Source organism: Cinclus cinclus, chromosome 6, assembly GCF_963662255.1.
Source record: "Cinclus cinclus chromosome 6, bCinCin1.1, whole genome shotgun sequence".
NCBI classification, from domain to species: Eukaryota; Metazoa; Chordata; class Aves; order Passeriformes; family Cinclidae; genus Cinclus; species Cinclus cinclus.
The window spans coordinates 13437128-13457219 of record NC_085051.1 but is presented as its reverse complement, the minus strand read 5'-3'; the positions used below and the strand labels follow the sequence as shown (position 1 = coordinate 13457219).

General features: G+C 35.8%; 1 protein-coding gene across 7 annotated transcripts in view; it reads left to right on the top strand.

The window, feature by feature from the left end:
• Positions 1 to 20092, top strand: part of SOX6 (SRY-box transcription factor 6) — a 260249-nt gene that overhangs the window by 71328 nt on the left and 168829 nt on the right. For 6 of the 7 annotated variants that reach the window (XM_062494969.1, XM_062494967.1, XM_062494965.1 and 3 more), the window contains one exon: positions 18507 to 18596. The exons of the other annotated variant lie outside the window; for it this stretch is intronic. In XM_062494969.1, coding sequence (XP_062350953.1) covers positions 18507 to 18596 — 90 coding nt within the window. The remainder of the gene's footprint in view (positions 1 to 18506; positions 18597 to 20092) is intronic. 7 annotated transcript variants of the gene reach the window in all.

The following is a 20092-nucleotide window of genomic DNA, read 5'->3' as shown; positions in this document are numbered from 1 at the left end:
CATGATGTCTCAAGTCCAAAATTAATTTCTATCAGAGTTAGTGAAATTTGGTCTTCATTCAGGACAAAAAAATAAGAATTACTGAATATGGTGTAACTCTGAAAAAATGTCGAGCGAACTTTGAAAATATGTAAAAACTAAGATAGTGCAATTGAAAAATATATTATTGTGCTTAAAACTGCTTATATTACCATTTTTCAAGAGAATTAAATTATTCAGTAGTTGTGTAAGGTAAGAAGATCATCTTTGTACCTGAGAAACTGAGTTATGAAAGAATTGACTTTTATTCACCCACCAGTGTTTTTGAAACAAGTATGTTTTGCAGGAATGTGGTGATCAACTCTTTTATTGCTGTATTCCATCTTCAGTCTAATGGGGTGAACCAGCTAGACCAGTGTGTGTGACCATTCAGCAGAGCAGCTCCTGCATGGCAGTTTGCAGTACAGAGGGATTTTTGTAGAGATAGCTGGAGAATTGCTGGATTTTCCTAAACACTATCTTGACCAACAGTGCTGTGTAAATATAGGTGTGCAGCACAGCTGCGAGTTGATTTGTTGCAATATTTATCTCCCCTTGTGCACTGAGATGGTATCATTTACTCCTGGCTGTATCACTCAGGAGTAATTCTTTCTCTTGGAAATAAATTTGGCATCAGGTCAGACATCATTTATCTTTTGAATCATTTCAGAAATGCATGTTTATACATATACATATGTATATTTAATATGCATTCTGCCTGTGTCAAGGGCTGATAAAAATGCCCAGTTGCACAGGCCTTCACCAGCTCCATCACTGTGGCTGGTCATGCATACTGGCTGTCTGCTCCTTCAAAGTTCCTGGGGTTAAGGATTGGAAGTAGGCTCAGAGAAGTCTCACAGCCTCACTTCTGCATCTGAGTGTGTATAAAGATCTGCCTGGTTAGAGGAAGTCTTAGACTGTCTGCATCCTCACTGGCTGAGGCAAAGCTACTCTGAAGGTCTTGCTGGGCTGTTGTGGCTGTACTGTTGTCTCATTCTCGGGGGGAATGGCATGCGTTTCATCCTGTGCTGGTGAGCACTGTTGTCAGATTTCTCCATAGAGAGAATGAGGAAGAATTAGTGAAGGTACAGAGGTAAAGCTTATTACTCCATTCTCCAAAGTATTTGTGACTCTCATATGCATATACTCTGCAAATAAGCTTTTGAAGCCCTATGTAAAGCAGTATTTAATTCACTGAAAGCTGTTTAATTCTCCATGAGAGTCTTTAACATCATTTCTGAGAAGAGAATATTGCCTACTTTATACTCATTGGCCCAAGTCCTCACATTCACCAAACCCAGACTGTCCCTGAGGTGTTACCTGTGGAGCCTGTCTAAGCAGAAAGCATCTTTCACGAGATACATGAGAAAAGAGTATATGTTAGCATAAAGACTAGATAATTCTAGGCAAAGGAGAAAGAAAACAGGAGAAGAAAAAAAAAGATAATAGAGACAGTAAAGAAGGAAGTTAGATTTCTCCTAATGAAGTCCAGAGTGCAATAAGTGAGTGTTTGCAGATTGAGTACAATGATTTAACCCCATAGCCTGTTTCACTATTAGACCATTTTGTTGTATGCACAGAATCCAGCTTTCCTCTTTCATGAAGAACCCAGTTCCCTAAAACTTTTGTCTTAGATGTAGAGATTAGAATGATTTTAAATTTGCTCACTGGTATTGAGCTTGCGGTCACCTGCCAAGCATGGCGTTTATAGGGTGAATGCTATTATTTCTCCAGGCTCAGGGTTTACAGTTGTCATCTGATTTGGAAAATGTGGACAGGATGAATGGGTTTGTTCCTTTTGTAGGGGATTACAATAATACACGGAAGCTTGTGAGTGCCTCTGACAGATGTGCTGGCGTCCTGCCACTGTGTGAAGGGTGCGGCTCTGACTGACAACTTGCAATTATGTGATGATGAATGGTTCTGATGTGTGTTCAAGAGAAAACCACTTTCTAGAAAGTGAAAGTTGTGCATACGGTTCCTATAAAGTGAGTCTTAAGAAAGGCCCTAACTTCTATTTTTTTGTTGGGATAACCAACTTGGATCCCCTTTTCTGTCAAACTTTTTCTGGTTTTGATAAATAAGGGCCAAACCAAAGTTTATATGGGGAAAATTAGCTTTGGCCCATTTTGGCTGGAGAAATGCTTTATCTGCATTTTTAGTCAAACTGACATCATCACTGCAGAGATGTACAAATACATACACAAAGAGAAATACTTAAATATATACACATGACTGTGCAGTAGCCAACAAGTTCATCAAAGCAAATCCATCGAGCAAAAAACCACTTTTCTGTTAGGGGTATAATTCACCCATCAGTAGGACTATGTAGCTCATGTTAGTGTTAATGGGAGTTTCAGCCACACACTGAAGACAGAATGTACCCACAGATAAATGATCCCTTTTTTTGCCAGATGTGATCCAGATTTTTTTGCAATATGGTGCTGTTGAAGTCACAGCCTCTGAGCTACAAGACATAGAAAAGGTCAAATGTCAGACCTTGCACTTGGCTACTTGGCCCTGGAAAATTTTTACAGAATGTAAATGATGTTGGTTTGCTCGATGATGTTTTCTGATATATGCCCTCCATCTAGTAGCTGATATGAATTGCCTAATTTTGGGCAGATCTCATGGGTAACTTTGCTGGTGGTACTGTGAATTGAAACCAGAACATCTGAAAACAAGAACATCTGAGAAGATCTGGGCTTTAAGGGTAGGATGACCCCCACCTGGAATACTGTTCTGGTGTCCCCAACGTAAGAAGGGCATGGAGCTGGAGGACCAAGTCCAGATGATGGTGATGAGGTTGGTAAGAGAACTGGAGCACCTCTCCTGTGAAGTCAGGCTGAGGAAGTTGGGACTGTTCAGCCTGGAGAAGAGAAGGTTTGATGGAGACCTCATGGCAAACTTCCAGTATCTGAAGTAGTTACAGGGAAACTGCAGAGGGACATTTTCAGGAACAGTAGTGATAGGGCAACAGGAATGGGTACAGACTGAAAGAGGGGAATTTAGATTAGATATTAGGAAAAAATTCTTTACTGTGAGGGAGGTTGATCACTGGAACAGGCCACCCAGGGTAGTTGTGGGTACCTCAGTCCTGGCAGTGTTCAAAGCCAGGTTGGATAAGGCCTTGAGTAGCCTGGTCTAGTGGAAGGTGTCCCTGCCTGTGGCAGGGGAGTTGGGACTAGATGATCTGTAAGGGTCATTCCAGTCTCTTAACATTCTGTGACTCCATGTGCTAAGCAAGTAACAGAACCCTGCAAAAGCAGTGTTTGAAAAACAAAGAAGTGAGCAAAGATAAGAATGTGTGTATCTGTCCAGGTAGAAAAAATATCTTTTTGGGTGCAAAATTTGTGGTTTCAAAGGATTTTTCATGGTTTTCTCTGTGGCCGAACTCTACTGAGCCTTTTGTTGGACTTCTTGTTGGTCCTTCTTGTTTTTGGCATAAAGTTGTGGCAGCTTTTTCAAAGGAAAATGAGCAGTTTTGAGTACAGGTGAAACATGCTCATGGTATTAAGATTTTTAATCAAAACCTTGCAAAAGTTGCCATTGTTATAAAGGAGTTGTTGAGCAGCCTGATCCAACGTGCTGATTCCCACATGCCTTTACAGCAAACACTTATCTTGGTTTTCCAATATATGCATTGGCAATATTGGTTCTTATTCTCTGATCAGCTATTTAATAAAACGTAAGGTTCTACTATTAGGGCCTGCATCTCTCTCAGTATCCATGTTTTGAAATTCTTTCACCAGTGTAAAAAGAGGAAAAAAAGTAATGAAAACAAATGAGCAAATTTAATACTAATTTTGTAAATAACTGCAGAAAAGTAACAAAATGTAGCATTTTCAATTCTTTAACATATGTTCTAGGGCTAATTTCCACTAGTTTTAGTTTCTGAGGAGGTCCAGTTAAGAGTTTACAGTGGAAAGGAGATGTTATTGTCTTTGTATCAAAGTTCACATTTACACCATGGTTTATAGGCTAATAAACTCATTAGGGAGTTTTGCTGAAGAAGGAAACATATTATTTCCTGTCAGTTAAAAGGCTTTCGGACAAATCCAGAAAACAGCTGGTTGTGGGATAGGTCACTGAAAGGAATAGGTGTCCATAAATACAAGATTTTGGCACAATCCTTTCACGCCTAGAATTGAAGAATTTTTTAGTTCCTCAAGAAACTTGAGCAATATGAGAGTAGAATTTAATACAAAAAATAATAAAAATCTGTCCACATTAATGGACTGTGCCAGCAGCTCTAGGACCTGGGATCAAAGTATCCACTTTGCCTTGGGAAAAGCTATGCCTGTGCATAAAACCTTAGTGTCTTTGTGCAGGCCAAGATTTGGTGTTCATCTCCCTCTGCCTGAGATGAACAGTTGTTCCCTTCATATAGTAAGTTATATAGCATATATAGCTCTGAAAGAAGAAAGAACAGAAAAAAAGCCTAAGTTTTTCTCAGGCAACTTGGGCCACTGAGCTCTGAAGAGTCCCAGAGTTTACGAGAAGCAATTAAGATGTTTCATTATAATTTTTTTTTTTCCAGGGGCTTTTATGAGGAGGTACAATAGATACTTTACATGCAGCAGTAGTAAAACCAAACAACAGTCCTTGCCACAGAGAGCTCTCAGTGAAATATTTTAACAAGAGAGAGCAGGTAAATTCTGATTGGTGTGAAAAAGTGGGCACTGCTGACATTGACACTGGATGTTGATATAAGGAGCAGCAGTCAGAGTGTGCCACCTGCCCAGCCGTACATAAGGTGGTGTAAATTATACCTTGCCCATAAATAAGTGTTTAAAAAAAGCTTCAGGAACCAGAGACGTGTAACTTGCAATGTTTGAGATTCTGCCTTCCTGGTATTCATGATTATATTAATAGTGTGAGGACAAATGCAGGAGGAGAGTTTAGGCAGGTTTGAAGCCTGAAGATTAGAGAAGTTTAGTTGATGAAAAAGACTGTACAATTGTCTAAATACAGTAAATTTTGTGAGTGGCATCACGATAAAAAACACAGTAAGATAACTTTCATGCGGAGCAAAGACAGTGAAAATGGAACCAAAGAGTAAGAGATTGATCTCGATTTAATGGATGTAAACACAAATTAGGTGGACCAAACTCAGCACGTGGAGAACCTGGCAGCAGTTCAGACTTCTGCCTTTGGCTTGATAGTAACAGGCCTTGGCATTGCACATTCAAACAGTTGTGAACACATTATTTTTTCTGTATGAAGTCCATACATCCATCCTTTGTACATAAAAACCTTAGGAATCATGCAGTGCCCTTGCTGAAGGTGCTTTCAAAGGAGGTATAGTATAAGTATAGTGAAAATATTATTATTGCAACTAAGAAATTTCCAGCTGTAGTTGTGAATTTTGTTATTCCTAGAGCACAAGTGCATGAAGTGCATTAGTCTGTGATTATTGAATGCAAAAGGAATCAAATCTTCACCTGTTACTCATGCACTGAATTTGGTAACATATTTAAATGAGTAAGGCAATATTTGATCTCATCACAGTCTGCAGCTTCCTCAGGAGGGGAAGAGAAGGGGAAGGCACTGATCTCTTCTCTGTGGTGACCAGTGACAGGACCCAAGGGAATGGCCTGAAGTTGACATGGGGGAGATTGAGGTTGGATATCAGGAAAAGGTTCCTCACCCAGACGATGTTTGGGCACTGGAACAGCTCCAGGGCAGTGGTCACAGCACTGAGCCTTACAGAGCTCAAGAGTGCTTGGATAATGCTCTCAAGTACAGGGTGTGACTCTTGGGGTGTCCTGGGCAGGGCCAATGATTTGAGTGAGTCCATTCCTACTCTTAAAGATTCTGTGAATGTAATGATTTTTCAATATATTATGTCATTTAGCATTCAAAGAAAGATGCTTCTAGCCTGTCCTGTTCTTTGGAATAAATACATCTAAAGTTGTAAACCAGAATTTACAGCTGAAAAATCTTTTGTTCTAATAACATGGAATTTTCTACTGGTCCTTAATATGAAGAAAACCCAACAAAACATCCAAACAATTAAGTCTGTGCTAGATTCTTTTGCATTTGGGTACAGAGTATATCATAGACCAACATTAATCTACAGTTTCCAAATAGCTATGTAGAATTTAATGCATGCTTTAATTTCCTGGGGAGTTATGCAGCTAAAATTCACCTAATAAATTTAAACTCCTTGTAATTATAGAGATGAATTAAATCAACAAAAGCAAGACGACTAAATGTTTAGTACAGAAATTGTGTAAATTATCTTTTTTACCTTCAGTATAACTTTTAGTGAAGGCTGTCACATAATTGAGCTCCATGGACTAGCTCTTTTTTTTGTAGTGAGGAGGATTCTGGTAAAGAAAGAATATTTAGTAGCACAATAGGAATTTAAAATAGCTTGATATAGGTAGTGTGAACTGAACCATAGTTTCTGTTCTATGTAGCTGTGAAGATTTAATTGCACTAAATAAGGTTTTTGTCTTTTGTGTAACAGATTAAAAAGTATTAAATCTCTCAGATGTTTACAAATGACCCCAATTTTCTCCACTGATATTTATTATATTACTATAGTACAGATTTTGGGAAGATGTTTACAATGTTTAACTTTTTGCTCCAGATTTGGGGGCAAAAATTATTTCCTGCTCTGTCAATTAGTGCACAGAAGTGTGACAGTGCTCGCTCTAAGCAAAGAGAGGACCTTATAGAAATCTGTCAGCCTGTACATGGGCGTACAGGATTTGCTCTGTTGGGAGAGCAAAAGGGGGTTATTCTGGTTTGCTGCACCAGGACAGGGTGCAACATGCACAGCTTTATTATCATTAGTGCTTTTATTTGCTGAAGTCCAGTGTGAAGGAACTATTTCATGTTCACTCTGTCTTTAATTTGGAGCGATCACTACCCTTCAAACTGGCATTGTTTCTCAATCTGGCTACTAAATCTAATTTATAAAAGTCACTTTATACACCTATGTATATAACCACAGGTTTAAACAGGTTTCGAGTCTTTAATTTTGTATTATGTCTGCATAATTGTTGTAAGCTTTCTTCAGCTGTCCAACAGAACTTAAAACAAATTAAAATGAAACCAATTTTTGTTTCCATGTAGAGAAGTATAATTTTCTTATATGGATAAGCAATAGATTTTCCTGAAGAAGAATTCTAATTCATCCAGTTCACTAAAAGGATGACCCTCCATGAATGTGAAACTATCCAATAACTTACGTTCTTATGTTCTTACTGGTCAGCCTGAAGTTTTCGTGTCTATTAATTGCTTATTATTTAAGCTGTGCTCAGAAGATGTGGCTATTACACAATTGGCTAGGTAGGTTTTTTTTTAATTTTTTTGTTTGTTTTGTTTTGTTTTTGTTTTTCTTCCGCCAGAATATTCAGTAAATCTGGTACAAACAAATTATCTTCTCAAAATCTTTATTAAGAGGAAAAAAATGTAGTCAGGATGCCAACTTAACAGGTGTGAGACTAAGAATACAACTATAAAAATGTCTTTGATTTTTTGGTTGTTCAGCTTGAGGTGCTTAGGCCCTGATTCTTTTCCAGGGGACCTAACTTTGTGCAGCAGTTTATATATAGTTATATATATTATAGCCTCAATCTTTACATTTACTTTACATTGACACAGCTGCAGCTGTGAATGTTCAGCAGTTCCTCAAATAAAGCCCCAAGTTTTTTTAAAATCGAGCTCCCAGAAAATGAAACTGCGACCCATCATTTCTCCTTTTGCAGTTCTCTCCCTCATTCATTTAGTTTCTTTGAACTTTTGCAATGAAACGTAGCCAATGACTGCATGGGCAGCAGCCTCATTTGCTCTGCAGCTCCAGTTTCTGCTTTCATCTGGGATTATCCCATATGCTGAATATAGCAAGAATACCAGACAAAAATTGTGTACATTTTAAAAAATTTTAAAGAATATATCATAATGTGCACAGGGGCTGAATTAGGATTTCCTGGGGAAGGTTAATTCTAAGATTACCATATCTTTCCATTACTTGACTTAAAAAAATTAATAACGTTCTTTTAAAGGAATAAAAATTATGGTTAATTTTCTCCTCTATGTATATAGGGAAATGAAAATGCGAGAATATTATTCTTGAAGACCTTAGTGCCTTCTTTTCTAAAATCTTTTCACAACTGTTATTCCAGAAGTGTATATCCATGCCAGTACTAGGTTAATGCCTGAACTCCATGATCTTTTCCAACCTAAGTGGTTCTTTAGGTGTATGGTGAAGTACACTGGTGCTTGTGAGATTTGTGAACCTTTTAAAGCTCTGTTTATAGGAATTAGCTCAGGAAATTTTTGCTTGATCATTATTTATGTTTATATAGCATATAATAATTTGTTTAAGTCAAAATTTTAATAGTAAAAAAGGAGCTACAGAACTGATTTTGCCAGTGTATTTTAGTGTCCTGGAAAAGGCTGCATCATGTGCCATAGAGACCTTCAGAAATGGTAAATAGAGAGGAGATTCTAGCTATTGTTTTCCTTCCTTTGCATCCTTGTTTGAAGTAATTTAAAATCAAGAGCATATTCTTTTGCTTTCTTTGTATTACACTTTTACATACGAAAATGCTTAAGGACTTCTCATGAGAAATTCCCTTTGTTATACGATTGTTTTAATTTCAGAATATTTTATGTATCAGCTGAGTTATGATTTTCATGCACAATATTAAGAAGCCAGATGTTTATTACTGCATTATTAGGGTAATGAGTAGGACATGATTTGGGGGAACAAAGTAGAGGTCTTTTGAATCATTCAGGTTTTGTTCATAAGTCATCTGGTGTCACAGATTTTGCAAGGAACATTAATCAGTTTAATAGAAACTGATTTTCCTTGCTTTTCAGGAAGTCCCCTCACTCCCATTCCCTCAATTCTCTGAAACTAACCTGGTGTGAAGGAGCCTCCACACTTTTGTTTTTTGTACTACCTTTTGTTTAAGATGCTTTTAGTCCTCAAAACATTGCCTAATAGTTTCATGTTAATTTTACAGAACTTCTACCTTGTTAAAAGATACAATACTCAGTTGGCATTGTACTTGATAGGAGAAGGAGCAATAACATAAATGTCTATTTGTGCTGCCAGAGAATTTATTGAGTTGAGATGGGATCCTCTACTTGTTCCAAGAAGAGTTGTGTAATGTTCAGAGAAAAGAAAATCTGTCTTTATTAAGGCCCCCTGTCCTTAAAAAAATGTCTGGGTACATAGCTGGACACAGGCTGGCATTCCATCTGCAACTTCTTGAGCTACTAGGGAAATTAATTTTTCAAAGAGAGATGCTCCATGTCAAAAAAGCATATGGTACATGATTTTTTCCAGGGCAGTTTAACAAAGAAACATTTAAATATTATACTCTTAATATTTGTTTGAGTAATAAGGAGAAGAATGTCACTTCAACTCAGAAGTGTTTGGGGATAGTGGATGCCAAAGATGAGAGTGAATTGTTTAGGGTTATAAAAAGGCTGTAACAACATACCGAGGTATGAGATTATGGGAAAGAATAATTAGGTCAAATATGGTGAGAAATTTCAAATCTATTTAAGACTAGGTGGGCTGTGGTGGAGCTATGCTGATGAGCTCTAGCTCAGATATTGTCTCAGTCTGTTCTTTTCCACTCTGAGGAAAAAAAAAAATAGAGAAAATCTAGAGCTGTTCAATAAAGAAAGATGTGAGTATTTGGAGGCAAAGAAAATAATGAAAATGAAGATCTGCATCCATAAGGACAACTTTCTCCTTTCACAAAATAACAAATATTGCAAATCCTATTGATTTTGTTACTTTGCATAGCAAGAGACAGGAAAATAAGTGTATCATTCTCCTTTTCCATATTAGTTTATATAGTCTTTTTGCCAGGGATTGCAAGCAAATTGTGCTCCCTTTTTCCTGTCTGTCCCTGATTGCTGCTGTTTAAAAGCCTAAAGGGCCTTTCTCTTGCCCATATTGTGTGTTCACTTGGAAAGCAAATAGAGGTACAGATACTTAGAGAATAGGTGAATACATGTAATATACTGTGTACTACCATTGTAATGCAAATAAGGGAATAACTTCAATGAATACAGCCAATCTAACAGTAAAATATAGCTTATCATGGAATGGAGATTTTAAGTGGAGGAATGAAATGTACATGTAATTTTAATAGACTTAAAAGATATTTCTCTTGTACTAATATGCCAAAACATTACATTCAAGCAATTACACTGACACTTGAGAAAGCTTCTTTCGACATACGGAGTGTATTGTCTAGTGCAGTGTTCATGAAATTAACATTTTCCTGAAGTAATCATATACAATTAAGTGACCAAATAGTTCTGAGGCAATACAACTGTGTTTCACAGGAACTAAATATATTTCTTCACAGTGATCCTGCATGTTTTAGTTGAGCAGTCATTAGCATGTTTATAATGGTTCTAATTTAGCACAACATTTTCTGAATTTCATCCTTGAGTCATTTACAAATTGTTCATATTGAGTAAACAAAGGAAACAGATTGCATTTTATACTTAGTAATTTATCTGAAAGAAGAGGGGAGGGTTAATTGTCTGAAAGTTTTGCTCTGTTTGGGGAAGTGATTCTAGTCTTGCCTTGCTTGGCACACAATGCCTTTTTCCCTCTGTTCTAGGGGGAAAAGAAAAAAAAAAAAGAATGGAGGAGTGAGTAAAATGAAAAATTAGGAGCAGGACAAGATTTGCCACTCCCAAAGGGGAGTGCGGAGCAGAACTGGAGCTGGCACGAGATTATCTAAAACAGTTGGTGCATTCCTTAATGATCAAGTGCTTGAGAAGGCCAGCTCTCTCTCACAGAGCATCTGTGTTGATGTTTATATCAGTGCCCTGCTGTATGGGAAAAGCATGCTTTCTCTTGTTGCTTTTCTAAAAATAGTGTGGCATATAGCATTGTATGAGTTATTTTAAGAGAACAAAAACATTTGCAAGGTTAAAGGTCCTGCTTTTTAATAAATAAATAAAAATAAAGGTCAGGACTGTATCTTGGGCTGTTCTTTCCATGAAATTCAAACTCCTTTTTATCTAGAGTTTTACACTGGGCAGAATTCTGCTCTTTGCACTACAGAATTCCTGTTGAAACAAACCATTTTAGGCAGAACTGGGAGAAGTTCAGACTCGACAGTTTTTCCCACTAGCCCCATCATAAAAAGCAGGTCTGGAAACCACCCCCAGCTAACTTCCAGTGCTTCTGTTTAGAATGTCTGTTGTTTCATGCAAGATCTAGACCATTCAAGTAGTGCAAATGAATTCAGAGGAAAACCAGAACATTTTAATGCCTAATTATTTTTAGTGATCTTGGAGAGTTTTAATTAAAAGTTAAGAGACCTCTCCAAGCTCTTACAGTTCTAATTTTATCATATTGTGAAAATCTTGTCACGATGAAAAAATGCACAGCAATTGGCAGATCTGCCTGGTTCCCTGTCCTAAACAAAACGGTGTGTTTGGTAGCTAGATCTCAGTTGCATTTCTATCATTGCTCTTGCAAGAAAATATCTACTGTGAGCTGACTGCCTTTTGCATATAATTGGATTTACGAAATATTCTTTGCCTTTTTTGGTTTTTGTTTTCTTCTTTTTTTTGTTTTTCTTTCTGTTTTTTTTTCTCTCTCTTTTTTTTTTTTTAAAAAAAAAAAGCTTTTACAGATTTGGATAGTAAAGAGTCAATATGAGATGAGGGAGTAAGTGACTGGCTAGGATTATTTTGTCTCCTTAACATCCCAAGCAAGATATAGAATTTAGGAAAGGTTTTATTTTATTAATAGTTTGCAATAAAGATAGCAAAAGGAATTAGCATATTTTCCTGTTCTAAATGTCATGTTGCTCATTTTTGTGCTGTGATTGTATTTTTTGCTTTTCAAGAACCTGAATTTGCAGAGCTTATGGGTTTGAGAAATTCTTGAGAAGTTGGCCAAAGAGATCAGTTCACTGGCTAACAATGTGTCAAAACGCTTTATATTTTAATTTTCTGTTAGACCATGGCAATTAATTATGGTACAAGAATGGTATAGAAATTGAGAAGGATGAGATGAGATTCTCCTGACCTGCTTCTCCACTGACAGCAAGATTGAAGCCAAGCTGCTTGTGAGCAAGAGGCAGTGGCAGTATATTGCAAATAGGGATGTTAAGCCTTCAGGCTGATTTTTGATTAGTTTTGTAATGTTGCTGTCTCCTTTTCTTTTATTTAAAGTTTATTGAGACAGAAAAGGATCATTTGTGTTTGAAAGAAGAAAAAAAATGAACTGTGGCAACAAAAATCTATTTTAGTAATGTTACACAAATGTTACGTCTTTGGATTAAAACAGAATAGATGTACCATCCAGCAGTTAAGTTTCTAATAGTCATGGTTAAGCTACATTTTATGTTTCAAGTAGTGAATGAAAACATGAAGTCCTTAATTTAATTTTGAATTGTTAGAAGATTATAAAATTGTGTTCTTTCAAAGTGAATTAAATTAACCTTCTGCTTTTCTCTTTGATACTGAAGTGTTAGAGTTTGCATATAATTTTAAAACACATAACATGAAGCATGAAAATTAGGAAATATTTTTATAATTTCATTCTATACTAGGTGGTTCTTTACCTCAAGGAAGTCTGATTGGCAGTGAACTCAAAAAACACACATAAGCCAGTTGTTGCCATGTACTCAGAGAGGAATCTGTTAACTAAAGATTCCAGCACGGGTGTATTAAAACTCATCGCAGGTTTTTCAAAAACATACTCAGTTTTCTGAATATTTCATAATTTTAATGACTGGATCTGACAATAGCAACAATGGACCTACTGTTTTAGCTTGATTGTAAGTAACAAAGATTGACTAGAGTAAATTCAAATTCTGCTTGACTATTATTCAGAAATTTTTGCACTGGTTTCATCTAGATTTCTCTTCGCAGAAGAGTATTTAGTATTCTGTGAAAAATATTGAAACAAATCTTCCTCTTTTAGATCTGTGATGTATTGAGTTATTATTTTAGATGTCATGTCCTTAGCTTCACCCACTTGAAAAAAACTCATTTGCACTTGAAGCACGGGGTGAGATGTGCAAAGGTGCAGGAGGAAGCAGGCCAAAAAATGGTAGTCACTGTAATGTTAATTTGTAATTTAGTTGGTTTTGGGGGAAAAAGCAGCTCTTCTGTAGAAGGAATCAAGTGCAATAGGCCTAGAAAGCATACAAATGTCTGTCACAAGGAGTTCATAATCTTATTTAACATTCTTTCAAAGAAAAAAAAGCCCACACAATACTTTTTCTCAAGCAAATATTTCATAGGTACTGACAGGCTAATTCCACTTGTGCTCGTTTTGTTATACAGACTTGAATGAGGCATGTGCACTCATTTAACAAAGAGTGGTCCAAAGGACATCTTTTCTCCCTTGGAGCTGAAGGCAAATAAATGTAATCAAGAGTAGCTTGGGGTATATAGAACATTAGAGATGAAGGAATTTTAAAATTGGTATTTAGTCCCAAACCCTGATCAAATGTGATATTTTTATGTTTAAAAATATCTGCTAAATTATAATAGGATGTAACTATAGACTTAGTCCCGCAATAGAGACAAAGATGCCTTTAGTTCTGTAGTATCATTCTTCTAAAATGCAGTAAAGAACTTTATCCTCCTCCTGCTGTGGATCTGATAATGTTTTAGAGCAATTTCTCTTGCAGCATGCCTGCTTTCTCTTCTAAATCCTCTACCTTGTCTTTCCCAGTGCCTCTTTCCTTGAGATGTAACAATTCAGATGCACATAGATATATGTCACCTATACTGCTATACCTTTGATTGAATTCTATTTCTGTATTGTTTATGAACTTGCTGTGCATTTGCAATCATTATTAATAAATCAATGTGCTTTTGTCTTCTGTCACAAAGTAATGTGTGTATTCAAAAAGAATTGTATGCAAAACAAGTCATGTTTTAGAACTCATATCATTAATAATTATCTGTTTGCAGTATTGTTACAACATAATTTGAGGGAAGCTTATTATAAAAGAAATAACAAGGCACTGCACAGAAGAAAGAATAAGACAGTTCAGTTGATCACAAGTATAGGTGTTATAAATATGCCAGTCTGTACTATAGTGTTTTATTAAGTCAAAGCTGATTTGAAATAATAATGTCTGACAGTCAGGGCTTTGAAGTTTTGCTGCTGCACTCTCACATTTAGGTTTTCTTTTATGTATGACTTTACCATAAAAAAACAAAAACTCACACATGGCATGAATGTCTTTTTTTCCTTTTTCTTTTTTTTTCCCCCTCTATTTCAAAGAAAGTAATAGGAGGCTACTTCAGTGAATTAAGAAAAGAAAAAAAAAAAAAAAGAACAACCCCCCCAAAATCAATGAGGATAGGTACAGGCCACTGTCAGGTCATACAGTATTCATGTAAGCTATAGCTGGGGTGAGTAACTTGTTGAAGAATGTAAAAGTCAAATTAAAACGGAAAAAAAAAAAAACGGAACTGAAAACAGGGGAGAATAAGTATGAGACAAGACGCAAAAGCTAGTCCTGATTCAAACAAGATGACTTTCATTCAGTCAGAAGAACTTGAGAGCTTGGCTGTGATAGCTAACACGTTCGTTCTTCACCACGGGCCGTGCAACAAAGAGCTGGATTCCATCCATTCCATGACTGATTGATTACCCAACGGACAAATGTTAATTCTTTTCATCAATGCTTTGTCATTGTGAAGAGATCCTTTTCATCTAACACCTAGGGTTTTTTCCCCCCTCAGCTTTTTTTTTCCCCTGAATATATATATATCTTTTAACATCCTCTTCTCATTCACCTTTGCAAAACTGTCATGTCTAACAAGATTCTCACAGTACTTTTAACTCCTTTAGTTTACAATTAAAATTGCTAACTAAGGATGTAACAAACCGTGATATTAAATAATACTAGATGATTTAATTTAGTCATCATAATTATACTTAACCTGTTTGCTGTCCTTGAAGGAATTTTTTTTCCTAGCTCACAAGAGAGGAATATAGAGGAAGAGAAGCTGTGTGTTTTTTAATAGAATAAATTGCTCCAGTGCAACTTCACGAGTTTGATCCTACATGTGCCAGTAGAAAATATGCTACTTTGCAGCATAAGCCTAACTGTGGTTTATAAAGTCAGTGAGAAGAGCTAAAAATGTATAAATGCTAATTTCTTTCATTGCTTCTTTTATAATAGTCTTTAGCAAGAATACCCCTGAATTTTGAAAATGTTGGGATCTACAAGGTTTAGGAATGGTGCAGAAGCAGTGCAGGGAGAGTGATGCAGTGCAGATGTGAATTCGGGCTCCTTTCTTCACTGCTCAGTGCTGGATTCCAAGTCAATGTTTTGTTTCTATAATGACTCAAATCAGAAAATGAATCAATATGGATGAAGATGTTTTACTGATGTCAGAAGGTATCTCTGTAGATTTCATATATATGTAAACATTAATTTTCAGTACAGAAAGAAGAAAAATCCCCTTCTGATTCACAAACCTTTCCAAAATGTGTGTTTGTGAACATGGAATACAGAACTTGAAAAGAGTCACGCCTTTCAAGTATAAACCTTTATATTTAGTTCTGGGTTTAATGTGGAGGACCTCCAGAAGGTTTTAACCACATATCATTATTTTAAATTTGAAAAATTATGCAGAATAAACATGGTAAATGAAAATTTACAGGATTTTCACAACTCTACTTTTATAATTATATAAAAAAGTTTGTTAAAAGGCTCATTGTGTAATCATTTTTGTAATCTTCCCAATAGCAAAATACAGTAGCTATAAATTGTGTGGTCAGATCCAGAACACAGAATTTGAATGAGATAAGGGTGTTAAAAGAACTCTTTCTTAAAGAATTTTTCAGCCATTTGTAGAGAAAAATTCGAACTAGCTATGTGATTATATCAAAAAGGAACACAAATAGACCTGTTTTCCAATCTAGCTCTTTCCCAGACTGTCTTTAGAAATACATTTTTGCCCTTACATAATATAAAAACACTACAGATAAGCATGGGTGTTCTTAGGAACAGTGAGAGAAGAAATAAAAGAAGTGCTTTTGAGGAAAGTATTTTATCATCTCCAGTAATATGCTAGTTATTTATTTTTTTCCCCTTTTTTATTGAAATATACTTTTTCCTTTGTGTGAATTGAAGAAAGCGTCTTAGTTAACAGCAGTAGAATATATAACTTACAGCAAACATCAAAATAAAATTCTAAAGATTTTTCCCACAGGGATATGGGGTCTGAAATTTTGGCAGGGGAGAAACACAGAAACCTCTTTTTAAACTAATCATGATATCACAAAAAAGGACAAATTATAATGTTCTATTGATAATTGATGGTTATTTCTTGATTCTCCTATTATCAGGCCAGAACTCATAAAAGTAATAAGTGCCTGTTATTGTTAAAAGTAAATTGTTATTATACAACTAGTATTTTAACACTGCCTATTGCAACTTACAGCTCCTTAATTTTGTCTCTTTCATAGAAAGATATAATTAGTAAATAAATTAGCTTTTCTGCTGAAATATTACTTCAAAAATATTTATGAGCTGTGTTGTCTTTCCATGGAGGCTTGCACGGTGAAAATGTGTTGCAATTAAAACCTGATCTTTGATCTCTTGGTAGTTATGGTTTGATTTGCTTTCAACTGGATTTTGTTTTGTTTGGGGTTTTTGTTTGTTTGTTTATGTCAGATGAGTTACACTAATGATATTTTAGGCTGCAATGACTGCTACCCTTAAATACAATTGGCCATACAACCATTTTCTTCCTTAAACTTCTCCCTAAATCTTTAACTCCTCCTTTTGTGACCTCTTTGAATGTCTCTCCTCCCTCTGAGTATTTTTGGAATCCTCTGAAGCAGAACAAACTGTTACCCGTTGCAATGATATGATCTGTGTTGCCATTCTTAAATCTGGGGTTTTTGCTTTTGCTTTCACATGTGTGAGTGCTTCTGCTGGGACTGCTGAAATGAGAATTTCAGCTGCGATTTGACCTTAACATGCCAGTAATTTAGTGGAATTTAAGTTAGGCTGAATTCTGCATTCTCCTACTACCCACTGTTAATTCGTGACTGGAGTAGGACTGGTACAAAAGTAATTAAAATTTAGAATATTATTTGGCAAACTGGGCCTTAGGGCTTACAAGGAGCTCAGCAGAGATCTTGTTGGTGAGTCTGCCTACAGGTGAAAATAAGCACACAAAGTTTAACAGAGATTGTATTACAGCTAACTGGGAAGCAAAACTAAGTGTTGAGTTGTTTGTGACTTTTTTTGATAATTGTTTAGAAATCTGAATTGTGCTTCTTAAAAGTCATAAAACCCCACATCACATCAACTACAGAATCACAGAATGGCCTGGGTTGGAAGGGGTCTTAAGGATAATGTTATTCCAAACCCCTGCCACAGGCAGGGACATCTTCCATTAGATCAGGTTGCTCAGAACCCCATCCAACCTGGCCTTGAACACTGCCAGGGATGGGGCATCCACAACATCTCTGGCCAACCTGTTCCAGTGCCTCACCACCCTCACAGTAAAGAATTTTCTCCTCATATCTAATCGAAACCTATCGTCTTTCAGTTTGAAGCCATTCCCACTGACCTGTCACTACATTATCTTGTAAATAGTGTCTCTCCATCTTTCTTGTAGGCTCCCTCCAGGAGAATTTGCAGTCTTGTAGGCTCCCTTCATAAGGATTTCTAGCTTCAAAATCACCTTTTCTAGGTATCTGTGAGGTTATCTATAATTTAGACATCAGAGCCAATTAGTTTAACTTAGGATCTGAAAAAAACCTTTGGAATTTATTGAAGTCTGTTATGTTCAATATAAAATTTTGTAGTGGGACTGGGGTCTGATCACAGGATGCTTACTAGGGCCAATCTTTTCCTTTCTCCAAAGTGTAATGACTTCAGTGACAGTTTTGCCTACAGAAGGCCTCCCAGGCTGGGGCAAAACCTTGAAATGCATTCTGAAGTTCATGTAACGAGATCCTCTCTTCTAATCATTGCATGTTGTTTATAGCGTACTGAGAAAATTTCTGATACTGTGAACATCGAATATATAGAGTGCTTTCATGAATTCCGTGGAGACATTATGTGAAAAACTTCTGCATTGACATGGGTATAAAAATGGGTTTCAGATGTCACTGTGTGCCAAATTTCCAAAAAAAGCTACTAAATCTTCATGTATAATTTCGAGTGTACAATCATTCTCAAATGAAAAAGACAGAATTCGTATATACATTGGCAATCTATGCATGTAAATTGGCAGTTAGCATGCATAAATCCTCAACGAAGTTTTTCTTTCAATTAGACCCTTGTTAAATCCATAGTAACTCCATTAACCTCAGGGGAATTACTTTGGATTTAAAATGCAGTTAAATAAGAACTCTGTTTGGCTGCAAGATCATTTCCTTTCTCAGCTATAGTTCAACTGGTACTGGAAGAACAGTTTTAAAATGAAGGTGGTACCTGTTTTCCTGTAAGAATACGTTTAATATTTATTTATTTAAATTTTTTTAATAGATTCGTCCTGCATGGAAAAGCTACTTTCTAAAGACTGGAAGGAGAAGATGGAAAAATTAAACACAAGTGATCTCCTTGGAGAAATTAAAGGTATCTCACTAGATCAAATTTTAAATTATTGCATATCCTTTAAGAAAGGGATTGAGGATTTTTGAAAGTTCAGAAAAAGTAATAGAAGTAACTGTCATGGCTAGAGGGTGCCATTCTTTCCAGGCAACTCACCCTGGTTTTTAATGTTTATCTTTCAAATGGTGGTTGAATGTGCCAAAAAAATGAAGTATGTCATGATCAGTTATAGGCAGTATCAGGAATGTTATCACAAAACACCAGGTTAGTTACATTAGTTCACTGACATCAGCCATATATCTCTGAGCAGAGGAAGAGGAAGAAATTCAGGGTTACCAGTACTTGGTACTGCTTCTTCCCAGTTGCACAAACTGTGTAGAAATAGCTTTCAGTTTATAAAAGGTGGCAATTGTGTCATTGCTGTTCTAAAATCTTGATTCAAAATTGAAAAAAAAAAGTGTTTCTATTAATCCCCTTATGCAGAAAAAGAGCAGGTCTGTATCAGATTTGGTACTTACTGAAACCGGTGCAAAATTTGTTGTATATGTAGGCAATAGTTTCCAGTATTCCCATTATTTCTTGAGCCAGCATCCTAGGAAAAGTAGAATTCTCTTGTCTGTTAAGTACTAGGTAGAAAACTTGAAGTGTTTTTCCCCACCAATTCTTCCATGTATTTCCTTAGTAAGAAGAAATTTAGTGTTATAGATTAAGAAACAAATGTAACGTGTTTTTTTTTTTTTTGATTCTCTGAGAAGGGATCATAAGTCATGTTTGAGGACTAAACAAAGTACTCAAGATTTATTTCTTTTTATTTGTATAATTTTATTATACTGCAACTACAAATGTGTGGAAACAAAGAGTCATGTTAATAATATTAATAAATATTTTCTATAAAATTCTTTAATGTAAAAAAATGCATTCTCTTTGATGAAAATTGGTGCTTAGGGATTTAAATTTACATGGGGTAAATTCAGGGTAGTTCATTTTTTTTGTTATTATACAAGTAGATGAAAGATTGCTTTTTAAAATAAGTAAGTTATAACTGGTTCCTTCAGGACCAAAAATCTGTTGGATTCCCCTGATTTTTCTGGTAGAATTATGACAATGCATATTTTTTAGGTAGGTAAGAAATCCCATAGTGATATCAGTGACAGAAACATAGCATAAAATTTTGCAGGAACATGTTAAAATTGACTGCAATAAAATAAAATTTTAAAAAAGTCTTGAAATCACAATCTATTTAAAGCCATATTGTCCCTTAATAGTGTGGAAAACATTGAATGCTAGTTGAATTATTATTGTCTATTAATTGCAAAATATAGCTACTTAGTCTTTAAATAGAAACTACTTGAATGCTATTAGCGAATCAAATTTAAAAGAGGTGGCATCTCTAACAATGCAGAATAATGTTCTTTATTCTTTTATATGGCACAAAATGCTTTCTAATGACATCCCATTTATTGAAAAAGAAAGGTTTGTTTCTCTGGATTTATGTTGTTCCTCTTGTCTTCTTAGCATAT